This window comes from Sinocyclocheilus grahami, unplaced genomic scaffold (assembly GCF_001515645.1).
Source record: "Sinocyclocheilus grahami isolate Dianchi unplaced genomic scaffold, SAMN03320097.WGS_v1.1 scaffold217.1, whole genome shotgun sequence".
Lineage (NCBI taxonomy): Eukaryota > Metazoa > Chordata > Actinopteri > Cypriniformes > Cyprinidae > Sinocyclocheilus > Sinocyclocheilus grahami.
Window position 1 is genome coordinate 990,164 of NW_015505396.1, and position 26,963 is coordinate 1,017,126.

Genomic DNA, 26,963 nt, shown 5'->3' on the forward strand with positions numbered 1-26,963 from the left:
AAAAATAAAAACTTTAAATAAATTTTTACATTTAGTAGATGCTTTTATCCAAAGCGACTTACAAATGACAATGGAAGCAATCAAAATCAGCAAGAGAGCAATGATATGTAAGTTCTATAACAAGTCTCAGTTAGCTTAACGCAGTACAGGTAGCAAGGTTTTTTTTTAAATTATATAATAAATAAAAATAAAACAGATAACATAGAAAAAGAATAGAGCTGTCAGGATTCTGGACTGTTCTGTGTAGTGTTTTGCCCCTGTGTTTCCTTATTTGGTCCTTCCTGTTTCCATTAGGTTCCCTGATTAGTTCATCATTTGTTTCCAGCTGTGTTTAGTTAATTATCCTCATTTCCCTGTGTACTTAAGTCCTAGTCTGTTCAGTTTGTGTTTGTCAGGTCTACTCATTCTCTACGTGTGTTGGCTCAAGCGGCTATAGTGGATTATCGCCTGTGTTTCATGATTAAAGACTGTTAAACGGTTCTTCATGACTCCAGCATGTTCCCTCAACAACGGGACATGAGAGAAGACCTGACCAAGTACAGTTCCCTCCGTTTTTGTTCCCGTTGTTTCTATGGATCCCCTCCTTCACCCCGAATTCCTCCTCCTCCTGCTGGAGCAGGGGGAGCGCTCGCTCGAGGACCATACCAGACTGTTTCTGGCCCTCGCCGAACTTACCTGCTACCCGGACGACACATTCTATGACACTAGCCTGAACACCGCATGCAGGGCGCCGTCGTCCGAAGATGGTCTTTGAGTGGAATTCGCTGCCTTCGTGGAGTGGACTGGCGAGAAACGGATCGCCATCCTGTCCCGTGGATGATCTCTTCAGATCCACTCCAGACCCAGTGCCCAGCCCACCATCTCCCCGTGCCATCCTGTTCCCGTGTTCAGCCTAGAGGGAGCTTCCGATCCAGAGTTAAGCCCTGAATGCCCGGAGACTCACAAATGCCCGCCCTCCCACCTGATCCTCCACCGCTGTGGTCTGGCAGCCCCTCAGCCCACCATCATTACGGTGCGAGCTCCGCGGGTCTTCCATCCTCCAGCGTCGCCATGGCTGGAGAACCCCTCACCTCTGCCTCCAGCCTCCGAGGCCTGGACTCTGCCTCGGCCCGTAGACCCAGCGGCTCCACTTCGGCTCCTAGCTCCCTCGCCTCCACCATCACCCGTCGATCCACCAGCTCCTCCGGGCTCCCTAGTCCCTCCGGCTCTGCCTTGGTCGGGTGTCGACCCGCCATCGCCTCAGGACTCCGCTCCTCCAGCTGCACCTTGTCGCTCTGTCCCACCGGCTCCTCCTTCCTCCCGCCATCTCCACCGTGGTCTAAAAGGGGTGGGGTTTTTTTATTTATTTTTTATAAAGAATAGAATTAGAATAGAGTGGTTTTTATTTTATATATATATATACACACAAACAATGTGTTTCATTAATAATACCATTACAATACGTGTAACAATCGTCCTGCACAGGCCTAACATAGTTTTCATGATTGTATGAATGATGTGTCACTCAACATTCTACGTTAGTCACCTGACTTGAATTCCTGTCATATTGAGTACAACTGATATTACATTTTCAATGAATTCATATCACACCAAGAAGAACAGGCCTGCTATGCACTTTTCAAAGCAAAGAGCTCATAGCTGCCTGCCAGAGCTAGGCTGGTTGTATGGAAGAGAAGTGAAATCTCCAGGAGCCAGTGATCAGCCATCTGTTTCTGAAGGCCAGCATGTCTAAAAGACTTTTATCTAGGCCTTTTATTTCCTTTGTACGTCCTTATCACTTATTTTCTCTTCATCTTTTTGATTTTGCATAGCATATTTTAAACAGATTTGTTTAGGAGGGATAACACAAAGGAATTATATTAGTTTAAGGAAAAGTGACATTGAATGTGTTTTGGCTATAGAGGCAAAAATAATAATAATAATAAAAGGAAAAAAACACAAGAAATTGCCCAAAGGGTGCCAACAATGTATATTACTGAGATATTTTACAGTGCCTTTAACAGATAAGATCACCAGAATGCGGAACTGATTTATAAGCTGAAAATCAGTGCTGCCCTCTGCTGTTCAAATGTATGTTTTTACTGTTAAAGGGAGCATGGTCCATTTATCAATTATTGTTTGCTTGCTCTTAAGACATTAATAAAACATTTAAATTATGCAATAAAAGAATGAAATAATACATAACTTAAAACCTTAAAAGTCAGTGTTATTGCATGAGTTTATTTCTTGCTATGCCATGTCATACAGAAGAGCTGTAATACAGGTAAACAACGTAATAGGTGTGTCTGTCTGTTTTTTTTTTTTAAAGGTCAGTATATCAGTTCTTTAGAGATGTCATGTTCACTGAGTGTGTAAACAAGGTGTCTCCAATGGTAGCCCAACCCAGGGGAGGGATACAAGTGAAACTCACAATCAGCAAAAAATAATCATCTTCTTACCACAACCGATTACCCAGCAGATACAGCATCATGACAATCGTTATTATAGCTGTTTTCATAATGATGTACATTGGAAAGTTTTTGTGTAAATGCAATGGTCAATTTACACCTAAAAGCATTATTGCAAAACAATACCTTTTTTTCCTTTTTCTTAAAAAAGCCATGTTCATTTCTATAAACCCCAAATGCAATGAGATTAATGTTAGACTGTAAATGTCAGACCATTAGTGAAAGTGCTACAACAACCAGCTTAAAAAAATTAATAAATAAAAGAGCTGCACTCCCATTTAATGTGTTGACTCAGCATGTTTTCAAAAGCAAGACTCAGATTACAGATTGTATCTTTAAAGGCTGGTGACATCTCAAATGTCCATTTAGCCCTCAGATGATATAGTTGCAATATGATCTGAGTTCAAACTGGACACGAAACAGTCATGATCAGCAGTGCTTTACTGTCCGTATAATTCTACTAATCATATTACAACGAGGCTTCTGTAGTTTTTAACTAGTTCTGTAGTTTAAACACAGAAAGTAAGTAGGTGGTCTAAAACCTGCATATTAAACAAAAGACAAGTATTATCATCATTTGGCCCACTTCAGTTAAATGGATATGTGAGAAAAATGTATTGAGTGCTTTCATAAAGCAACAAAGAAAACTAAGTGCAGCCACTGAGAACATTTGAAACAATGATTCAAATCCTTTGAAGCCTGGCTTATCCTCAAATATACTCCATAAAGTTATATTAACATTGTTATTGCATCATTTTTTTTTGCCATGTCCTAAGTTCTCCTTGTTTACACAACATTAGCATATAAATTACTATATTACTAACATTATGAAGTGCTAGTCCACCTTATTTACGTACAGACCAACACACGCGCTCACACACACACAGATTTGGCATGAAACAAAATGGACATTATAGCAATTCTCCAATAATTTGTTAAGTTGTTGATAGTATAAACAACACTCCCCGTCTGCATAAAAATTGCAATAACACACACTTTCTCTGTATAAGAGCATACATTCAGTCATATAATATCTGGACTACACAAACTCCATTACCTCATTTTGCAAAACAGTTCCATGTGCAGATATGTTACAGTTTCCATATAACACAAAATTTGAGTACTGATGAAGGGATAAAGTGCATGGTCTGCTAAGATTATTCAATGTCCCTCACCACTGGATTATAAAGGAACATGCTGCCATAGCTGTGCTCTGCCTGTGCTGAGTTGGTTCGTTGACTTACAGATCCGTAACCAGTCAAAACGTTTTGAGAGCTCATTGAGGGCCTGAATTCTGCTAATCCAAACCAAAGGTCACTTTAATGAGCCTCAGTAAGAGTTTTTGATATGTCCTCCGCTTGGACTCCCACTAGCAAACAAATGAAGTTTGATGTTCATGCCTGTCAGCCATATTTACTTTTTAAAGTCTGAATTAGCATGATTATGATTGGACTAATTTGATATGATTTTGATAGTTGTTTTAGTTTAATATGGGTGGCAGATCATTGGTACTAGATGGGAATCATGCCCCTGACTGCAGAGTGAGCACAGATGGGCGTCACTGCTGTGCCAAAAGAGCACTCCGATTGGCCTTCATCTTCTCTAGTCTCTTCGTAAGGTGGCTGTTGCTTGCTTCCAGCTCATCGATACGGTCAAGCGCAGACCTCAGCTAAAGAATAAATACAGCACTTGTTACATCACACTCTAAAAAAATTCAGTGATTTTGTAAATAAAATAAAAAAATAAATAATTACACTACCTTAATAAAATCTCTGAATATAGCTTAAGCGTTTGTTTGGACATACCCAACTAATTGCCCAAAAATACAACAGTTTATTTTGTCATAAACTGCATCTACATCTATTATTTATTTATTTTTTCCATAAAAAAGAAATTAGTATTTGATCAATTTTATTAGTATTATATCACTTGCTCACCAATGGATCCTCTGCAGTGAATGGGTGCTGTCAGAATGAGTTCATAGAATAGTGCACCCAAAAATGAAAATTATCCCACAGTTTACTCACCATCGAGCCATCTTAGGTGTATATGCCTTTCTTCTTTCAGATGAACACAATTGGGTTATATTAAATAATATCTGGGCTCTTGTAATGGCAGTGAATGGTGCCTGAGTTTTTGAAGATCCAAAAAGCGCATACATCCATCTTAAAGAGAGTTTTAAAGACTCCAGTGAGTTAATGAATGCCTTCTGAAGCAAAGCAATGGGTTTTTGTAAGAAAAATATCCACTTAACTGATAGACTGAAGTCGTGTGGATTATTGTGATGTTTTTATCAGATATTTTAACTCTCATTCTGACGGCACCCATTCCCTGCAGAGGATCCATTGATGAGCAAGTGATATAATGCTCAATTTCTCCTAATCTGTTCTGATAAAGAAAGAAACTCATCTACATCTTGGATGGCCTGAGGGTGAGTACATTTTCAGCAAACCAAATGTACTTATTCAGATCTATTTATATTTTTTTACTCACATTTACTCAATTCATAAGGTATATTTAATTGATTTCACAGCTATGAAATGTACTCAATATTTTTAAGTGCAAGAATGTTTCACCAAAAAAAGTTTCTGAGGAGTTGTTTAGAATATTAGTGTTTTTTTTTTAAGATTTAGTGTACCTCTCTCTGCAGCTTGCGTTTCTCCACTTTTAGTTCATCTTCGACTTTCTCTGCAGCCTCAGCAGACGTTTTATAGCGGCTCATCTGACCCTCCAGCCATTGATTTCACAGCTATGAAATGTACTCAATATTTTTAAGTGCAAGAATGTTTCACCAAAAAAAGTTTCTGAGGAGTTGTTTAGAATATTAGTGTTTTTTTTTTTAAGATTTAGTGTACCTCTCTCTGCAGCTTGCGTTTCTCCACTTTTAGTTCATCTTCGACTTTCTCTGCAGCCTCAGCAGACGTTTTATAGCGGCTCATCTGACCCTCCAGCCGAATGATCTGCCACATGACAGAGATTACAGTTTATGCATGAAATAATGTCCGATCATTTCCTGTGGAAGTGGTTGTACCACAAATACGAACAAAATTAACAGTGCATAAAGGGAGATTAAACTTGAAAGGAGAACATTATTAACTACTGATGATGAAATTGCATGCAAGAGCACAATTTGTGCCTTCGGATATAAAGTCTTGTGTTCATTTTATCAGTGACTTACGCTTTGTTCAAGTGCTGTGACTTCTTGCTCAGACTTGACCAGCTTGAATTTTAGGTCACTGATTTGCCTGTTAGCATCTCCTGTAGAAAAAAAAAAGAGTTAACATGAAAACAAACCAGCCTACATCAAGACTGATGGTGAATGAAATTTAAAGGCATGTCTTACTCTGCAGATCTAGAATATGAGGGTCCAGACCATTCTGTAGGTCATCCTCATCTGTGCTTCCCACTTCTTCTGTCCCATTTTTTTGTTTCTGCTCTGCAATGGTTTTATACTTCCGTACCTGCACATTCACATGCAGTTTAGTCATGTTAACAAAGTCCTTATGACAGGCATTACAGATATTTCATAAGATGTTCTCCCACAATATAAAATCATCAAATCACTTGAAAAGCATGAAATGACAAAACTCACCTGGTCGAGCAAACTCTCTCTCTCTTCCACCAACTTCCTCAATCTGATCTCTGAAAGTTTTAAATAAAAAAAATGTACAGTACAGCATATGGACCTCATTAAAAAAAAGTGGGCAATATATCATACAATGAGACAATGTAGGCACTAAATTTTTTTTTATTATTTTGCAGCACAAAGTATACAAATTGGAGCAGTCAATTTAACATTTTAATTTATTACAATTAATTATAAAAAAATGCAGTTAACGTGCAATTAACATGACCATAAATATCTGTCTAATGCATGGCTGGACTGCAAAGTAGATTGCTGTGGTCATAAGAAATCATAAGGAAATAAACAATGTTTTAATTTTTATAGCCATTTTTATAATGTCTTTTTACAGTTTTATTATTTAATTAATTTAATGATATCATGTAATTAATTAAAAATGTTTAAATATTAATAGTATTTTATTTATTATTAATATATCATTGTGTATAAATAGAAAATGTGTATATGGGGTTGTTGTTATTATTATTATCATCATCATCATCGGAAGGAGGGACTTTGTAGAAAACGAAGCGTTTGAGAGAGGCGGGGCATAGAGGACCTACAATAATGTACAGTATTTGAAAAATAATGTGTTTTTTGAACATTAAAGCATGTCAACATATTCTGTTACACCAAATACACCAAATATTGATCTTTAAAAAAGCATCATATGACCCCTTTTGTTAACGTTTGTGTACTAAATGAGCACTTCTGAGGACTTCATTCTCAGATGGACAGATCTTTGTTTGGCCTCTGAATGTCTGTTATCTCCACATTTCTTATACTATAATTGACCCCAGTAATGGGTTTTGACACCTTCAGATCACTGTTCTCCTTCATTCTGACATTCTGAGAACATTTCTGGGATCACTTCAGATTGCAAACAGTCCAGTTTCTGTGCCTAAGAGCTTAGTCCCCTCTCTTTTAACTTATTTTTTGGGGGATGCATTCAGTATACATTTCCTCATTTAATAGATTAACAAAGGAAAGACACCAAAAAGATTTCTCTCCACCATCTTGAACTGTGCAGTCTCACCATAGTTTTGAGTAATCTCTGACTCTGTGCTTGATGTGCAGTTCTGAAGCTCTGTCTGCAACATTACTGACAATGAGATGAGACGCCAGATAGAAAATACCACTTGATTGGATTCAAAGAGCGAATCACAATTACGATTCCATTAAAACAGAATGGCAGTGAGAATAATTGGATTGATTTTGTTAAGCAAATGGCAGAGTTGATCTTGATTGAATTAAAGGCTGATCAGTGGAGAGAATTCCAACAGAGATACCCTCAGATGTGGATAACAATATAACTAAAAATGTACATTTCTGGGTATATTGAGAATGGAATGAAGCAAGCAACATTTAATCAAAAACAATAGCCAGTTTAATATTTACAAAAAGCACTGGAAACAAAAATGTTTTCATTTAATGTTAGATCTTCTAATCTATACAGTTATTACAGTTTTGCATTTTTATTTAGTTTTCATTTTTATTATTTTTCACTCTATCATTGTAAGATTTAAAGGTGTTTTTTCAGACTTTTCTATATTTTTTAATTCATTTTATATATATGTTTATATATAACATTTTATGTATATGTTTGTGCTGTTAACTGAGTTCATGTTAACTGGAATAATTTAAATATGTTTAATAGCTTTTTTTTCAGTACAGTCTAGTCTTATTAGTGGCACTTATAGTGGCATTTTCATGTTCAGTGCAGCTGAATTCAAGTTGTATAATACCATGTATCTAAAACTGACTATAAAATTAATTTGTGGACATTTTTATTTCATTTTAGTTAGTTTTGGAGATTGCATTTTCGGTTAGTTTCAGTATTTTCCAGTTATGTATTTTTTATTTAGTTATTTTATCCTTATTTAATTTAACACAACTTTTTTTTTCATTTTCACTTAGTTTTGTCTCATTTATTTTAAGTTTTCACTAAATATTTTAATTTAGTTTTTGCTTTTCTTGCAGCATATTTGTAATGGTTTCTACAATAAAATAAAACATTGCAAATGTGCAGCAACAAAATACCATAAAAGCTAAATTGTAATTTTGTAAAATTGCAAAATAGTCATCATTTGAGTACAATTAAGTTGCATATAAATCAGCTGCAATAGCTGATTTGTTTAAAATGCTTCGATTATGAGTTACAAAATTCTAGCAACTTTTTCGGTTAGTTTCAGTATTTTCCAGTTATGTATTTTTTATTTAGTTATTTTATCCTTATTTAATTTAACACAACTTTTTTTTCATTTTCACTTAGTTTTGTCTCATTTATTTTAAGTTTTCACTAAATGTTTTAATTTAGTTTTTGCTTTTCTTGCAGCATATTTGTAATGGTTTCTACAATAAAATAAAACATTGCAAATGTGCAGCAACAAAATACCATAAAAGCTAAATTGTAATTTTGTAAAATTGCAAAATAGTCATCATTTGAGTACAATTAAGTTGCATATAAATCAGCTGCAATAGCTGATTTGTTTAAAATGCTTCGATTATGAGTTACAAAATTCTAGCAACCGTTTGTCTTACCTAACATGCTGTCTCCACTCATAGTGGACATGTGAGAGCCTTGATTCAATCGGGAGGCTGCTTCCACATCAGCATGCCCATCAATCGTACCGTCTGCTACCTCCCCATTGGTGGTCACCTCAGATCCCAGCACAATGCCATGTTTCTGTGAAAGAATACAATCTGATGTCAATCTTCCATTTATTCCATCACTTTATTATGGTCCTTTGAAGTAAAAAAATAAATATGCTAATATAATGACTTATATATCTTTGCTGTGATTGCCAGTATTTCTTCTATATCTCTACCTTTAGAGCATCCCTAAGCCGGCAAACCTCATCCCTGAGTGCCTCCCGTTCATCATGGATAATGTCTGAATATTCCTTCTGCCTCTCTAAGGCCTTAGTGTGGCCGTCCGCAACAGCCAACAATCAAGGAAGGGAAGAACAAAGGAGTAAAGGGAACATGTAAGGTTTGGAAAGACTACAAGGGTCATGTGACACAGTATCAGGCATTCAGTTGTTTAACAAGTTATTAGGTTAATAAGTTACACAAGCTAAAGACTATTTAGGGATTAAAAATATTTTTAAAAAGTGTTAAAATACAAAAGAAAGAATAGTTGTGATATGATTAATGGAAAATGGCCATGGAAGGTAATTGTACCCGGATCTTTTTATCTTTCCATTCCTGGCCGTCCGCAACAGCCAACAATCAAGGAAGGGAAGAACAAAGGAGTAAAGGGAACATGTAAGGTTTGGAAAGACTACAAGGGTCATGTGACACAGTATCAGGCATTCAGTTGTTTAACAAGTTATTAGGTTAATAAGTTACACAAGCTAAAGACTATTATTTAGGGATTAAAAATATTTTTAAAAAGTGTTAAAATACAAAAGAAAGAATAGTTGTGATATGATTAATGGAAAATGGCCATGGAAGGTAATTGTACCCGGATCTTTTTATCTTTCCATTCCAATGTTTCTTGCAAGTCAGCGATCTCTCTAAAATAGTCCGCCTGCTTCCCACGAGACTGTTGGGCTTCCTAAGCCAAGCCATGAGGGCAAGCAGAGGAAAACAGATGGACAGGTCAAAGAGAATTAAGAGGAAAATGTGAGAGAACACAGAATCCATCTATGTCAGGAAGACAAAGAGTCAGGAGAGCTTTGAGTACTCCGTCATTTACTGGAGATGCTCACCGTCAGCAACTCTTCACTCTGCCTCAGTGTTTCCTTCATCTCCTCAAACTGGAACTTCAGGACATTGTGGGCATGACGCTCTCGCTCGAAGTCCTAACAAACATTAGAATGAAAAAATACCCATAATTGATTAATTTAATTGCACTAAAAAAAATTGTTTGAATTCCTGATCATTAGTACTCACTTTCACAGTTATTTGAACAGTTGTCATTCTACGATTTCTTAGAAGTAAAGGACATACTCTGACTTCATAATGATCATCTTTATGACTGTGTGCATTTCAGATTATTTCTAATATATTAACAGTCTACCTATCCTTGTGTGATGCTCACATTACTTCTATGTGTATATTGATAGTTTATATCTTTGTGTGCCCTCCTCTGCTAAGCTATTTAGTATTGAACCCCCCCAACTGTTTATGAAATGCTATGTTTTTTCATACCATAAAAGAAAACTTACCACATAGTTGAGCTACCACATAGTTCAGTTATGATTAGTTTTAACCCTAGAATGCACAAACCAGGTCGAATTGTGTGATTTTTATTTTTTTTTATTTGTATTTTATCAACAAAAGGGGGTCAAAATGATCCCTGTGCATCAAGGAATATTGACTCACCATAACTGTTTATGTGAAAAGTTTTGATGAATTTTTTTCAATAATAATACTTTTTTTTATATATACTCTAAATTTTGGATGATGACTATAACAGTTTCATATTTTGTATTGAAGAAAAATAAAACAGTTATGTATTTGTAAAAGGGTCAATTATTCTATAGGATTTTTCCTTTTTTTTAAAAAGTGATTTCACCACTTGACAGGCCTTACTCTAGTTTTCTCCTCACACTCTCTGCGTGTCTCACACAGAAGTTCCTCCAGCTCCATCAGAGTGTCTCTCAGTGTGTCCACCTGATACATTAGGTTTGTCTTCTCATTGTCCAGCTGAGCATTGGACACCATTGCCTTACGGTACTTCTCCTCCACCTCCACCAGGGAGTCCTGAGAGTAAACAAACGAAAATTAGGAAATTACATACAGATCATGGCCATTATGATACAGTATTATGAATAAACCTTAAAAATTACCTTCATTTCGCGTATGGAGGCCTCAGTGTCAGCTGAAATCGAGGTATCACAGCTTCCTCTTCGTGATAAACCTCCACCCAGAGATGCCAGAGTTGCAGCAGAGAGGGTGGAGGCTGTCCTGGACCCCTGAGGATGTAATTTAAATGCTTACTTGGTTTGGTGGATCACTTTGTTGTGGTTTTATCTACGGTGATGTGTGTTTTTGCATCCTAAAAATAAACCTACTGACCTTTTCCAGGAAATCTGACCTTTCCTCCACCTATTTAAAAAATGAAATGTGTTCAGTAGAAGTTACATTGAAAAAACACCCAGATATATTTAGGATCTAAAACAATACTGGGCCATATTTTGTTCCATTTTTATCCACTAGAGGGAGCATGGCACAAACAAGATTGATGCTAATTCCACATGATACTGAAGATAGTTTGAGGAACAGGATATGCAGAGGAGCAAAAGTGCAGGTTAGTTTTTGCAACAAAGATGGCAGACGTGACTTTGAAAATGTAGAACTTAACCTTGGTCAGATATAGGAAAGGGAAGCTCACCACTGGACTGGCACGGGCTGAACTCGCCCTAGATGAGGCCCTGGAACTGGAGCCCAGAAAGCCATTGTAGTCTGAAGGCTGACCAGAATGCAGGTATAGAGAAAAATGGAATGACGAGTAGATGTTATCAGGAAGAGATCATAAGAAAAAATATATTGGAACTGACAAGTATAAAGAAGTCTTAGAAATGACACTGTACCATATACACTACCATTCAAAAGTCTGGGGTTAGTACGATTTTTTAAAATGTTTTTGAATAAAGTTCCTTGGTGATGCTCAACAAGACTTGATCAAAAGATACAGTAAAAACAGAAATATGTCAAATATTATTACAATTGAATATATTGTAACATTTAATTTATTCCTGTGATGGCCCAGTTGAATTTACAGCAGCATCATCCTTCAGAAATTGTTGTAACATGCTGATTAGGTGCTCAAGTAACATTTCATATTATTATCAATGTTGAAAACAGTTGTGCTGCTTAATATTTTTTGTGGAAACTGTTATTCATTTTTTCAGGATTTTGATGATGAACAGAAGGTTAAAGGGTTTTTTTTTTTAAACGGAACACTTCTTCAGCCTTATCAATGTCTTTACTGCCACTTTTGATCAATGTAATCCATCCTTGCCTGAAAAAAAAAGTTTATTTCAAAAAATCTTTTGATCAGTAGTGTAAAGCCATGCCCATTCTGTAGGTCAAAACACACAATGACATACACACAGCATTAGCGGGTTTCTGTGTGAAGGAGAGTCAGTCAGTCTGACTAGTAAACGACCATACTTTGACCACTCAAAAGACAGAAATAAATTGAATCCAAGATGATTAACCATGCTTTACATACAGTACATACACCATCAGTCGCACTCTCATTACTAGGGGAAAACATTAAAATGGGGGCTCCCAAACTTTCCTCAGAAAAACCTCATGACATAAACACAGTAAACACCTAGTCAAGCCTGTGGTCTGAAAACAGAATCATGCAAGACGCTCAACAAGCCCAGACTGGCATTGGGTGTCAGTTCATGCCGCGGTCAGAGAGATAGGTAAGATCGGGCCTTACGCCTCTAGCGCTGGAGCCACTGAAACGCCTAGTGGCAGAGTATGAGCTCTCTTCATGCAGTGACCCCTGCAGACAGAACAGAACACCTCACCATACTACATTCACCTCACACACTCGATATCTGTCAGATATAACCACGGGTATCACAACAAACACTTAAAAAAGACAATAAAGACCCTTAAATGACCGCTATATGTATCCAAAATGGTTCACCACCATAAAATGTGATCTAACAGGGCTGCTAACAATCAGGGGAGATGTACTTTAAACACATCAAGGACAGGAAATGCTCATTACATACAGAGGAGTGCAAAGAAAGCTTATTTGCATGTTTACAGAACGTTAATACATTAGCCATCAAACTTAATGCACTCTAATGTACTCTGAGCACTTATGGAATTACTAAACAAAGAACTGACTGCTGTGTTAGTTGTCTGAGTAAGAGGCTTTGGAAGCCAGAGACTTGACAACACATGTGTAACTAAAGAAATTATGTGTATCAGGTTACTAAACTGCATGCAAGTCACACGAGGGATTGAACACAGACAACACATCCCTAAATAAGTTATCATTTAGCTCTAAAGGTGTTCCAAAGATAAAGCTAGAAATAGACATATCTAGCAGAATGTCCAAGCAGCTGTTTTCTACAATGAAAGTCATTGTAAAAAAATTTGTTCTTGCATTTTAATAAATTTATTCATTTAGATTTTTTAATATTTTAACTTTAAATGTAAAATTGACTATCATACTACAGTTAAAATTATAATCAAGTACTTTACATTACAGGCTTTAATATGTTAGTGTACTTTAATGCATAAGTGTACTTTAGAGCATGAAAAAATATTATTAAAACATGATGATTGTACTTTAAAGTAACAAATTGTAATAATGGCAATTTTCATGTTACATAGTGCACCTTTTAAAAGTGTACTCAACTGTGTTAAGAAACAGTCATGAAAGCGGTCTTTAATTTCATTAATATTATCTGCAGTTACATTTTTTTTGATTAAACTATTAAGATATGAAGTACACCACAAGAGCACATTCAATATAGTTAAGCGCATTTATTTTTCAAAATGGAAAGAATGGGGGACACAGGACAGCCGTGTTCGTCATGCACTTTCATTGTATAGAAAAGAACAGCTTGAATATTCTGCTAGATATCTCCTTATGTATTCCACACACAAAAAAAGGTCATATGGTTTCAATGACAACATAATTTTAATTTTTGGATGAACTATATCTTTATGATCCTTCATATATGTGCCATGTATTCACCAAAATGAAACATGTGAACAAACAATCTGCATGTAATGCTGCATGCAGATGACAACTGGAAACAAACCCTGTGACTTCTTGAACGGGGGGTTTCACTAAAAAGCGCAGAGGGCTAAAAACAAACAGAGAGAGGAGAAAGAAATATATATGCTCATAACATTGCATTTCAATACTACACATTCTTCAAGTAAAATAAATAATCTCTCTCCTAAATATATATATATACATTACAACAAGCTGATTTATTTGGTTTAAGGGTTAAAATTATGTAGTCTATACAAACTTGTTTCAAAATGTTATGCTTTGACTGATGGGATTCACGCCAGTAAAGCACAACATTTTAAAACAAGTTTGTATAGACTACAATAATGACAGCTCACTTTTGCAGCTGCTTTGGAAGTATTTTTTTTTCCATTCATTCCATTTTCATTTCTATTTTCAATAGCCATTTAAAAATTTCTACACTACAGAATTTTAACCCTTAAACCAAATAAATCAGCTCCCAGATGAACCACAACAGTACAATATTTGATTTAAATGTTTAAACTGTGTACTGTGTCCTAACATCCTATACAATATTGAGAATGTTCTAATCAAATCAGTCTGCATTTTAAAATATTTGAAAAAAAAAAATTAAATTTGAATTTGCATGAAAGTATTAGCATTTAGCTACATTCATTAAAAATAAAAATATTATACAAAAATTCACCAGAAATAGAATATCATCTAGCCACATTTAACAATTTTGATTTGAGATTCACTAATTCTAATTATGAGTTCTATTTATTGAAAGGTCACATTTACTGTTGTTTCGCAAATTTTCACAGCTGTATTTGAGAATTTGCCCCCGTTCTATCTACGAAATTTCACTGAAATGTTGCTAATGTCGCTCCACCCTAAGATGTAGTGCTAGTTTCAGTAACAATGACTTCTCTGATTGGTGGATTTCACAGTGCTATTGTGGGTAATGTAGTATTTAAGAATACACAGTAATTAAACTAATTTATTTATTTATTTGTTAGTTTTTGTTTATTATTTATTTAGTTATTATTCATTTTGAATAGGATTTTTACATCTAGAGTTTCTGGTCTGCTGACATTTGTTTGAAAATAAATGTTCCTGTGAGATGACTGAGGAAGGAGGAGCAGTCAAAATGAAGAAAGGATTATACAATAAAACAATGAACAGAACAGAAGAACAGAACTAATTCTAAAGAAAGATATAAAGAGGGATTGTTAGGGATTGTGAGAGGGACAGACCCGTCCATTTTGTAGTCTGGCTGTAGGCAGACTGCTGGTGCTGCTGCAGAGATCTATGTGGTTGCCCTACGGTAAGCAGAGGAGAACAAAAGGACAATGTGAGAATGAGAAATGAAAAAAAAACAACAACATGAAAATAGCTGAGGTGACAGATTGCCGCACAAGTGTGATTTGGCAAGAAAGAGTTGAAGAAGAGGGAAGAAGCAGTGACAGTGCTCTTTGTGCAAAATGCAGCTACAAAGTGTTGCGTCTGGTAAACTCGATGTTGCGTCTGGCAAACTTGACGTTGCGTCTTGCTACAGACAACGTATCACCTGTGCGTTTCTGGATGTGGTCATTACCTAGTGTTGGATGATGGTCACGATCGCTGCCTCACGTGTCTGGGCATTAAGCATGCTGATGTGGCATTCGTGGATGAGTCATGTTCTCATTGCAGGAAGATGACCATCTCGGAGTTGCGGGCCAAGCTCAGTTACCTCAAAAGGGGCGGAGCTCCATTGCCTCTGCCTCAATCTAGTTCTCGTCATGGCGGCAGTCAGGTGGGGGCTACTTCAGGCAGTAGCACAGATGATCTGAGGGTAACAGTGATGGCAAACCCTCCAGGGAACCAACCCTCGGGGGACCATCGCTCCTCTTGCACTCCACAACCAATTGAGCTGCCAAAGGAATGTGTTGGACCCTCTACAAGGAGCATACCAGCAGTATCCTTCGGCGCTCCTCCCGATGATCGGATGTCGATTGCTGCATTGGAGGGTGAGCCGGAGCTTTCTGGAGAGGAAGATTCGGCTGCTCTGCTGCCCTCTGCAACTGTAGCAATGCCTGAATCGGATCCGGAAATGACGGCTATGCTTTCCCAGGCCGCCGTATGGGTAGGGTTCGAGTGGAAATCTCCACCATGTCCCGAGCCCTCAAGGTTGGACGATTGGTTCTTCGGGGTGGCCTGCTCTGGTTCTCAGCGCCCCGCCCTGGTAGCATTCTTCCCGGAGGTGCATGAGGGGGCTTATCAGGTCGTGGAAGGCACCCTTTTCTCCTGGAAAACGACCTGCTAACTCCTCCTCCCTCACCACTCTCAATGGGGGTGCAGCTAGGGGGTATACAGGGGTCCCCCCGGTGGACGGTTACAATGCAGTTGTGTCCTGATACCACCTTCACCCGGCAGGGCAAAACCGTACCTCCCCTCCCGGGTCTGTAGGTACTCGTCTGGTCTGTCCAGCGATGCTTATGTGGCTTGTGGGAAAGCTGCCTCCACCTTACACACTATGGCGTTACTGCACGTTCTTCAGGCTAAAGCACTGAGGGACCTGCACGAGGGTGGTCACGATCCGGAAGTTCTGAAAGAGCTCTAAACCCCAACTGACCTCTCGCTCCGAGTGATGAAGGTCACTGCGAGTTCTCTGGGTCGAGCGATGTCCACACTTGTGGTCCAGGAGCGCCATCTCTGGCTGTGTCTGGGCGACATAAGGGATGCTGACAAGTTCAGTTCCTCAAGGTTCCAGCAGTCGAGAATGTGGCCCAGCAGTTCATGGCTGCAAAGAAGAAGACTGAGCTGATCCGACATGTCCAGCTACTGCCTCCACCCATCCACCGGCCGCAGAGAGAGGGAACTGCTCTTTGGGGGATGGTGAATGCACCTCTGGAGAATTGGGTGAAGAATCTGGTTTCCAAAAATTTCGACAGGAGAAAGGATTTCTCTGTCTCTGGGTCCCAAAAGGGCATGGAGAGTCGCGGACGGACCAACACCGGACCATACTCATCCTCCTCTCTTGCCAACAGGCAGCAGCGGGAGGTTCGAGAGCGTCAACAAAGGCCCTATTCACGCACCCTCTGCCAAACCGTAAGCGTTGCACTGCACACTCACCATGCAACGGTGCAACGTGCAAAGGCACTCAGACCCATTTTCGGTTCGCCCATGGACCGGGTCCCTGCGTTCCACCTCGCTGCCCCACCACGAGGTACGTCTGTGATCCCACTGGTCCAGCTTGTATGGTGTCTGGGTGCCTGGCTAACCGAACGCCTCACTGGCTCCTGCGGACCAGCGGACCATCAGACTCGGTTATGCGATTCAGTTTGCCCAGTGTCCCCCCAAGTTCAGCTGCATCCGCTTCACATCAGCGAAGGCGGCTGATGCTCCTATCTTGCGTGCAGAGTTTGCAGTCATACTGGCGAAGGATGCGATAGAGCCGGTCCCTCCAGTCGATATGAAGACAGGGTTTTACAGCCCCTACTTCATTGTACCCAAGAAAGGTGGTGGGTTATGACCAATATTGGACCTGCGTGTCTTGAAACGGGCCCTTCACCAGTTACCGCTCAAGATGTTGATGCAGAAGCGCATCTTCGGGTGCATCCGTCCCCAAGATTGGTTTGCAGCGCTCGACCTGAAGGACGCATACTTTTATGTGTTGATCCTTACGCACCACAGACCATTGTTGCGAAGAACGAGCATATCAGTCCTGCCCTCCGGGCTGTTCCTATCGCCCCGTATCTTCACGAAAGTTGCAGAGGCAACCCTTGTTCCCCTGAGAGAGCAGGGCATTCATATTCTCAACTACCTCGATGACTGGCTCATACTAGCTCAGTCTCAGGATCAGTTGTGTGAACACAGGGACTTGGTGCTCTCGCACCTCAGCCGGTTGGGCCTTCGGGTCAACTGGGAAAAGAACAAACTCTCCTCGACGCAGAGGATCTCTTTTCTCGATATGGAGTTGGATTCGGTTGAGCACGCCTCACCCAGGGACATGCTCAGTCGGTGTTGAACTGCCTGAATATGTTCAAGAGCAGGACAGCAATCCCACTGAAACAGTTTCAGAGGCTCCTGGGGCATATGGCAGCTGCAGCAGCAGTCACGAGACCACTTCAACACTGGCTCCATGGCCGAGTCCCGAGGTGGGCGTGGCTACACGGCACTCACCGGGTCCAAGTCACACCGGCCTGCCGCCAAACCTTCAGACCGTGGTCAGAACTTGCGTTTCTCCGGGCAGGAGTGCCCCTGGAACAGGTCTCCAGGCATGCTGTGGTTTACACGGATGCCTCCACCACTGGCTGGGGGGCCACGTACAACGGGCATGCAGTGTCGGGGTATGGACGGGCCCTCAACTGTACTGGCACATCAACCGCCTAGAGTTGTTAGCAGTACGCCTTGCCTTGAACCATCTCAGAGGGCGTTTACGAGGCAAGCACGTGCTGGTCTGCATGGACTACACTGTGACCGTTGCATACATCAACCGACAAGGTGGTATATGCTCCCGTTGCTTGTCGCAACTCGCCCGCCACCTCCTCCTCTGGAGTCAGAAGCATCTGAGGTCACTTTGTGCCATTTACATTCCGGGCCTGCACAACCATGCAGCCGACGAGCTATCATGAGATGCGCTCCCCATAGAGTTGAGACTCCATCCCCAGATGGTAAAAAAAAAATTTCAGTGAGCCTTCTCGCACAGATGCTGTGCAAGGTCAGGGAGGACGAGGAGCAGGTCCTGCTTGTGGCGCCATATTGGCCCACTCGGACCTGGCTCCCGGAACTAATGCTCCTCATGACAGCCTCTCCCTGGCAGATTCCTCTGAGGAAGGATCTACTGACTCAGAGACGGGGCACTCTGTGGCATCCATGTCCAGACCTCTGGAAACTTCATGTCTGGTCCCTGGATGGGACGCGGAGGTTCTAGGTGACCCACCCCAGGAGGTAGTTGACACCATCACTTCGGCAACAGCACTGTCTATGAGACACGCTTACGCCTTGAAGTGGAACCGGTTCGTCGAGTGGTGTTCTTCTCGCCGAGAAGACCCCCGGACATGCACGATCAGGGTTGTGCTTTCCTTTTTGCAGCAAGGGTTGAAGCGAAGACTGTCTCCCTCTACCCTTAAAGTCTATGTCGCTGCGATTGCTGCTAACCATGACACTGTTGAAGGGAAATCAGTAGGGAAGCATGACCTGGTCATTAGGTTCCTTAGGGGGGCGAGAAGGTTAAATCCTCCCCGGCCCCCCTCTATACCCTCTTGGGACCTGTCTCTAGTGCTTAAAGCACTACAGCACGGCCCATTTGGGCCTTTGTAGTAAGTTGAGCTGAAGTTTCTATCAATGAAAACTCTGCTCCTGCTTGCACTGGCCTCCATCAAAAGGGTAGGGGACCTGCACACATTTCGGTTGACGATTCATGCCTAGAGTTTGGGCAGGCTAACTCCAAGGTAATCCTGAGGCCCCGGCCCAGCTATGTGCCCAAGGCTCCTACTACCCCCTTCAGGGATCAGGTAGTGAACCTGCAAGCGCTGCCCCCGGTCTGGCTCCTCCATCCCCTTGGCAGCCAGACGTGGCGGAACGTCCGGTGCCAGGCCCTCACTCTATGAATCCGTGAGAACTTGTAGAGGGCTGGGTTTCATATGTAGAGACCTAAGTGTATCCCAAATGTATAAAGTCCACGGTATAGCCTCAGAGCCCGTGTTTCCCCGGCAGACTTCTGTCATTTCCAAGAGGGTTATAATCACCTCTAATCTTACATATGCACCTAAACGGTTGTTCATATGCGTAAGTGCTTCCGAAACCTCCTTCGGGAAGGACGGGGCTTCTGCAACGTTCCTGTTCCAAGTGGTACAGGTACGTTTTCCCAGTGTTATCTAATCTCACTGAGTGGGTAGTGCTACGACAACAGTGACTGGTCTTCTTGTTTCGAGCGCCGGCCTACACCAAAAAGGGGCACAGGCGGCTCGCACAAGACACTGGAAGCGGCAGCATCCATGGCGCTTTAGTAGGAATCCCAATTCGTCGGTCACCGACGTGGCGTCGAGAGTGACTGACTGAAAGGGAATGTCTCGGTCCTGAAGGAGGGAACGGAGACGTCACGTCCCATCTTTGAGCAAAGACACACTTTGATCACACACTTGACAAGTTACATACATAAAAATAAATTGATGGAAAATTAGTGAAAAAAAGCAAACCCACACAAGCTCTTTTACTGATTTCACTGACTTTTGCTTACTATAATTTTCTACGCATGGTTGACGCCAGAAATATTTGTCAATTAAGTATTTTTATTTAATTGTTAGAACATTAGAATTAAGTGAAAGCCACTCTGATACTGAGACTAATGTTAAATTATAAAAAATTACAACAAACACAGGAATTTTCCTTCCCATTATTTGAACCTGGAACCTTCAAATTAATAACCTCTTAACTACCACCCATCATTTTGAGTGGTAAACACTGGGCATAAAATATCCAATGTTTTGTTTGTTTGTTTTACTGTATCATCCAAATGACATCACAAGTATACTAACCCTCAAACTGCCCCGACTGCCAACAGACATCCGCTCTTCATCATCTGATATCTGAGACAGGAAGACAAAGAAAACAGAGAGTTGCTTTGAGTAAAAATAAAAATGCTTTTCAGTATGTCTAAGTTTACCACTATAGCAAATATCTAACTTGTACCCACTAGAAAGCATATGGTAAATTGTGTGTGTGTGTGTGTGTGTGTGTGTGTGTATTTGTTTGTACCTACCACATTTTGTGGACAATTCTGTGAACAAATTTAGTGAGACAAATCTGACAAAACCTTCTTTTAGAGATGTCCTTATTTGTGAAAATTCTTACGATAGTTTAGTTTAAACTAGCTTGTTCTGTTGTCCACAGTGGAAGGTTTTGAGTGCTGCTCCAAACTACAGGAAGAAATTATAGATGCTGATAATCAATTAATATTAGGGATGTTTAAAGGGAAGTAAACCTTCATGTCATTATATTAAGATTAGCAGAACATGTTCTTCCAATCTTAAAAAAGAAAGAAAGAAATCTAAAACAACAGTGAGGAGCTGATTTCAGAGTTACTGTAAATCCAAAAATTTCAGAATCAAATGACCCTAGTTCATTGAAACCGTATGGTCTTTTTTTTTTTGACCTAATCAAGGTGAGTAAGGTGATTTTAATTTTTGGGAGATGTACATATGAGGTCTAAACAGTACACTACGAAACTGAACAAATGAGAGGGAAGGAGAAGAGGACAGAATGAGGAAAAATTGGAAAGGAAATGGACTGAAGAAAGAGTTAGAAAAGCAATGAGTGGGGGCAAATTTAATTTTAGAGCACACAGGAGAATAGAAAGCAAGAGGATAATATGAAAATAAAAAGTGAATAAAATAGAAGGATGAAAAGCAGAGGGAGAGATACAGACCGAGGCATGTCTCCGAGAGTGGCGGGAACACCGCTCACTGTCCTCCTGAAAAGCAGAGCAGGAAATTTGACAGAAAATAGGAAGTTTTAGGTCAAAAGGTCACATGATTATCAAACACTGCAAAAACTGAACAAAGCATGCACTGAGAGATTACGCTGTCTGTCATGTCACAGTTTATTACAGGGCTCAGACAGGGTGTCTGGAGGGGTGGGAGGGGAGAGTTGAGTGCTTTAAGATGTGGGTCATGCGACCGCCCTATAATCCTGCTGTATGTTATGACCACCTCTGCTAAGCCCTAACATGTCAGATGGGCCTCCTGCCCCCCACTGCTCCAGTAAAGCCTGTGAAATGAGGATCAGACACAGACTGGCTGAGAGACATGCAACATCAACCAATCACATTTCATTCTCCGAAGAACATTGTGATAGATAGGGTATAATTAAGTGCATTCGGGACCTGTGCTGTGTGAATTTTCTAATGCAAATTCTATCTTTGGTGGTCTACTGCATGCGGCAGTGTGGTATAATGACAGGTCATACCATCCACTGTTCAATATGCCCCCATTTGCTGTCCAGCCCATAGTATTTCTGATGCAGAGAGGAGGAGAGCAAGAGGATCAAATGAGGAAGGGTTATGAAAGTATGATGAAAGTATAGGAGGATATTAAAAACAGGTGTGAAAGAAAACATGGTTTGAATGTGGGACTGGTCCTGTTTTTTGTTCTTCAAGCTTTGGTTATATTTTGTAAACTGATGTTCATAAAATTCATAGTTGTATAGATGTAAAATAATGAAAAATACTGCAGCCTGAATGTCTAATTATCAAATGAGAGGAATGTTAGAAAGAAATTAAGAATATGGAGGGACAGATCTTACCTTTTGTGCTTGATATATCTAATTAAAGAGCAGGGAGACCAGGATGAAGAGAAAGAAAGAAAGTGAGACAGGAAGAGAAATATATAAAGAGCTTGAAGAATATTATAAAGGTAATTTGTAAATAAATCAGGATAGGTATAAAAAATATAACTCTAACAGTTAAAATATATTTTTATTTTTATCACCTGCACCATTTACAGAACCAAAAACACCCTCAAAAGCTTTTTAAACATGATGCTTTTAAACATGATTTTCCCATTTAACAATATAAAGCTGCTTTGACACAATCTGTATTGTATAAACCGCTATATATAAACAAAGGTGACTTGACTTTACTAATGGCTGCTGAAGATTCAGCTTGGCCATTGCAGGAATAAATTACATTTTAAAATATATCCAAATAGAAAGCAGTTATTTTAGGTTGCAATAATATTTCATGTTTTACTGTATGCAGCCTTGGTGAGCAAAAGAGACTTCTTTCAATTAAAAAAATCTTACTGACCCCGAACTTTAGTAGTGAATCAATAGCAGTGCACATTATAAATGACAACCCCTAATACTTTCACTATTCCATTACAAGTATTATCAAAGCAGCTATTCTAAAATACGATACTCTCAAAAAACCAAAGAAGTTACACAATGACATAATTACTAAATAAAGAATATACATCCAATGTATGTGAAAAGTGATAATATTCACCGACCTTATAAGCCTACTCAGCACTACATACATATCACATTTTTACATAGTTTAGTATTACAGAGTAGCTATTTACTAAGCTAAATCCCAGCACACACACACAAACACAAAACCTTTATATAAACACAGGAATAGTTATACACTCTTTTCTCTGTTTCACACAACTCATGCACTTCATGACTGGTTTAGATGTTTAAAAATTTAATTTAAAATTTAAATCATGAATAACTGTGTTTCTGCTCCAGTTCAATTGTGAGAGTGGTATTGTACTTTAATCCTGAGTTGGTTTATGAGAATTGAAGTAAATTAACACATCTTTCTAGGTCAGCGGTTCTCATTCCTGGTGAGTGAGTGATTGACTCATTCAAAAACACTTATACATTCAGGAATGAAACAACTATTCGTTGTAAGTATGTGCTGAATGAGACATGCAACAGTTGATTCTGCTTTGGCTTCATTTGGGAGTTTTTTCAATGGCACAGCAAAAAGAGACGGAACTGGCAATATTGTTTTTAAAATGTAAGTTACTCAATATTAACTTCTAGTTTCTTGAACTGTTATACTGAAACATTATCAGGTAAGCAATATCCCACAAGCAATAGTGCTGTTGCTCTGAATATCAACACAGCCCAAGTCACAAGATATCGAGTATTATTCAGTAACACAAATATTTAGTATTTAGTATTTGCACTCTTGCTTGTATGATGTTGCTTAAATAAGTGTGAACTACATGTTGTGCCAGTGTGAAATAGTTATCATCTTATGTAGAACTTTACAAGCTATTTCCTATATCCTAGAATAAACAGTGGAACTGTAACAGTCTGCCAAACAGATTATCTCCTGACCTCTTTCTGTTGCCTCTCCAATTCCTTCATTCGGATTTCTCGAGCTTCTGCCCGGGCTGCCCGCTTAGCTGCCAGTCTTGCCTCCGCCTGATAGAAAGACATAGAGAGAGAGATTCAGTCAGAACTGTCAAATATGAAATATTCAATAAATATGAAAGTCAGGACTATTTACCAGTGTGAGTGAGAAAGGCTACAGGGTATGACAGAGAGAAACCTTTTTTGCTTGAGCTCAATGCAAAGCAAAAGCTAAAATTGAAGTTGAGGAGAGTTCTTGGAATGTAATCAAATTAAGCTATTCACAGGCTTTCATTGATTAAACCATTACAATGTCGTTTTAATCTCATCATTGACTTCAACTGCAGATGAATGCCAGTTGTGAGGGGGTGGAAGGCCCATGGAAATGAGCACTGATCAGAAGCAACATTAGAAGATTAAGAACCATTAGAAATGATTGTTCTCCCTATCAAGAAAATGTTTTAACTATGGAAAAAAAACATGACGGTACAGAGAAAGTATAATTATATAACCATAAAGTCACCAGTTAAGCACGCACACACACAAACAGTGCCAGGAAGGAATAATTCCTTCACTGCCTCCAAACTGCCATTTCCGGTCAACATGTGAAACCCAGAAAAAAAGGCATTGTAAAGGCTTACTATCTATCATCATCAAAATGCATTTTTTTAAAGTTCTTAAACTTACTATGAACTATCTACAGCTGTGGTAGATTGTGCAAAAACAAAAAATGTATTTAAAGGGATAGTTCACCCAAAAATGTAAATTCTGTCATTAATTACTCACCCGCATGTCGTTTCAAACCCGTAAGACCTTTGTTCATCTTCGGAACACAAATTAAGATATTTTTGATGGAATCTGAGAGCTGTCTGACCCTGCATAGACAGCAATACAACTGAAATGTTCCCAAGTCCAGAGACGTAGCAAGGAGATCGGTAAAATAATCCATGTGACATCAGGGGATCAACTGTAATTTTACGAAGCTACGAGAATACTTTTTGTGTGCAAAAGAAAAGGAAAAAAACAACTTTATTCAACAATTCATCTCCTCCGCATCATCCTGTAGCGCCATTTTAGAGAGTATCACTATTTTTTGCTATGGAAACTTTAAACTTTTTATAATGAGCAATACACTGAAAACACTGCCCCCTAGTGACTCATAAATTATGTGATAATTTATGACTCACTAGGGGGCAGTGTTTTCAATGTATTGCTCATTACAAAAAGTAATAGTAATAAAGTTAAAAGAAGACTAATAAGTTGAGCACTTTATACTCTTCTAGAATAAACTAGTACACTATATAGTTGTTGTTATAACTAATATATAATGGCTTGTTTGAGAGACTAGTCAACAAACTTGCTATTGGTCTAGAGCAGGAGGTGTTTTTATGATAATATGGTAAGACCAGTGTGATTATTTGAGGGGGAAAAAACGTCTAATTATTATATTAGTATGTTACATTTGTAATAAAAATAATTATTAAAATAAATAATAAAGTAAACAATATTTTGTAATCTGACCTTAAATGAGTTTGACCTTTGCTGTCTGTAGTTTCTCTGCACATCCATACAGCCAGCATGTGTAATACGCTGTTGAAGTCTCTGACACATTGGTCAGAATAACAAGCTTGCCAAGCGACACAAACACTGTTAGAAAGCTGCTCTGGTTCTTTTGTCTGAACAAGTCACAGCTCATTGAATAAGGAGCTTCAGACAAGCCTCTGCCCTAGATCCTGCCAACCACGTCCACTGGCCAGTCAACAGCGAGCACAGAGCTGGAGAGTTCATACTGCCCAGCAGACCAACTCCCACAAGCTACTGACTATCACAGACTATCAGAACAATGGAAAATAAAAATGACAGAGTTAAACTACAAATTGTATAATTTTACCTGTATATTATGTTCCGCCAAGAAAAAAAAGTTCATGACAATGTACAAAACAGTCTACCTAGCATCAAGAACATCCATGCAACAATACTACAGTAATATTAATACTGAAGTCCTCTGAGGTGGGTTGTTTTCAATTAAGGCCTGTTCAATCCAATAAACGTGCAATGAACATACATATATACACATACATATATATATATATATATATATATATATATTATTTTATTTATTTGTAAGACTTTATGACTAAATTTGGTAATGGGAGAGTAAAAATATTTTTAAAACGTACACCGTTCAAACTAGGCTGCTTATGTTGAAGTGTTTGGGATGTGGCTTTTAATGATGAGACCTTTTTTGTAATCAGGCTCTCAAAAAGTATATAACAATTTGGATATAGATTTATCGGCCAACATATCGGTTATCGGCTTTCAAAAATAAAGAATAATCGGTTATCGGTATCGGCCAAAATTTTCATATCGGTGCATCCCTAATATATATGTATGTGTATATATGTATGTTCATTGCATATATCTATATATATATATATATATACAGGCTGGTGAGTATACAAAAAAAATGTACTTTTTTTATTAAATTAAATACATTTTATTTTATTACCAAGGTGTGAGAGCTACCGTATAAAGACAAGGTAGCACTAATTTTAAATACTGAGTGAATATGACATGAATACAACATAGCGGCCAACTGTATATAGCACAGCATACTTTAAAATAAAAAATGTAAAGTGTGATGATTGTGAATGTCCAGTGACAGCTCAACTAACTATCTGTCTGCAACCAGTTCGCACAAACCAACCATTATGCACATTTTAATGCAGTCTACAAATGCACAATTCACTGATCGACCAGTTGGAATGTTTGCAAGGTTTGTGAATTGAAATGTTTATTAGATAGTCAAATTAAATGGTTTAAATTATATAAATGCATATTTGCTGAATGCTGATGGTAGATGATTAAGTATTATAGTGTTTGCATTTTTATCATTAATAATAGAAAAGCAAATGCTATTCTACTTTTTCATATACCATTTACTTTCTTTGCTTAACAGTTCTGTCTAATAATAGATTCAATATAACTGTAAAACAGAGAGTAAACTAATGAAGATGGAGAATGGGAGCTAAAACATTTAGGCACTGGCCTCCTTAGCACTGTCAAAATAAAAGTCCTACTTCCGACTGTCATGTTTTTAAAAGTCCAAAGATGAAGACAGGTCCAAAATTTCTAAAACGAAGGTATTTAATGTTTAAATAAACATAAAATTACCCAAACACATGTAACAGTGTGTACCATACACAAACAACAACCGACAAAGAACTGATGAAACAAAGGAACTTAAATATAGGGTACAACGGGGCTAAAGGCACACCTTAAGAAAAAATGTGCTATTCACTGCGCTTAAAATGTATAATTGCAGAAAAAATATATACGTTTGTATTGAACATTAATGGAGAAA

General features: G+C 38.8%; 1 protein-coding gene across 10 annotated transcripts in view; it reads right to left on the reverse strand.

Annotated features, from left to right (window-relative positions):
* Positions 1-2,200: 2,200 nt before the first annotated feature.
* lrrfip1b (leucine rich repeat (in FLII) interacting protein 1b) overlaps positions 2,201-26,963 on the reverse strand; it is a 42,530-nt gene continuing 17,767 nt past the window's right edge. The window contains exons 1-22 of one of the 10 annotated variants that reach the window (XM_016287015.1): positions 25,121-25,188; positions 23,585-23,671; positions 22,040-22,057; positions 21,704-21,751; positions 21,165-21,209; positions 20,275-20,325; positions 15,010-15,075; positions 13,818-13,862; positions 12,473-12,538; positions 11,411-11,488; positions 11,095-11,124; positions 10,866-10,991; positions 10,609-10,779; positions 9,783-9,875; positions 9,536-9,628; positions 8,898-8,990; positions 8,611-8,755; positions 6,040-6,089; positions 5,791-5,908; positions 5,626-5,705; positions 5,303-5,407; positions 2,201-4,116 (exon numbers count right to left, since the gene is read on the reverse strand). In XM_016287015.1, coding sequence (XP_016142501.1) covers positions 4,006-4,116; positions 5,303-5,407; positions 5,626-5,705; positions 5,791-5,908; positions 6,040-6,089; positions 8,611-8,755; positions 8,898-8,990; positions 9,536-9,628; positions 9,783-9,875; positions 10,609-10,779; positions 10,866-10,991; positions 11,095-11,124; positions 11,411-11,488; positions 12,473-12,538; positions 13,818-13,862; positions 15,010-15,075; positions 20,275-20,325; positions 21,165-21,209; positions 21,704-21,751; positions 22,040-22,057; positions 23,585-23,671; positions 25,121-25,168 — 1,767 coding nt within the window. In that variant the 5' untranslated portion in view covers positions 25,169-25,188 and the 3' untranslated portion in view covers positions 2,201-4,005. Of the gene's footprint in view, positions 4,117-5,302; positions 5,408-5,625; positions 5,706-5,790; positions 5,909-6,039; positions 6,090-8,610; positions 8,756-8,897; positions 8,991-9,535; positions 9,629-9,782; positions 9,876-10,608; positions 10,780-10,865; positions 10,992-11,094; positions 11,125-11,410; positions 11,489-12,472; positions 12,539-13,817; positions 13,863-15,009; positions 15,076-20,274; positions 20,326-21,164; positions 21,210-21,703; positions 21,752-22,039; positions 22,058-23,584; positions 23,672-25,120; positions 25,189-26,963 lie in introns of those variants that run through there. The other 9 variants (XM_016287014.1, XM_016287016.1, XM_016287018.1 and 6 more) reach the window with 9 other exon arrangements.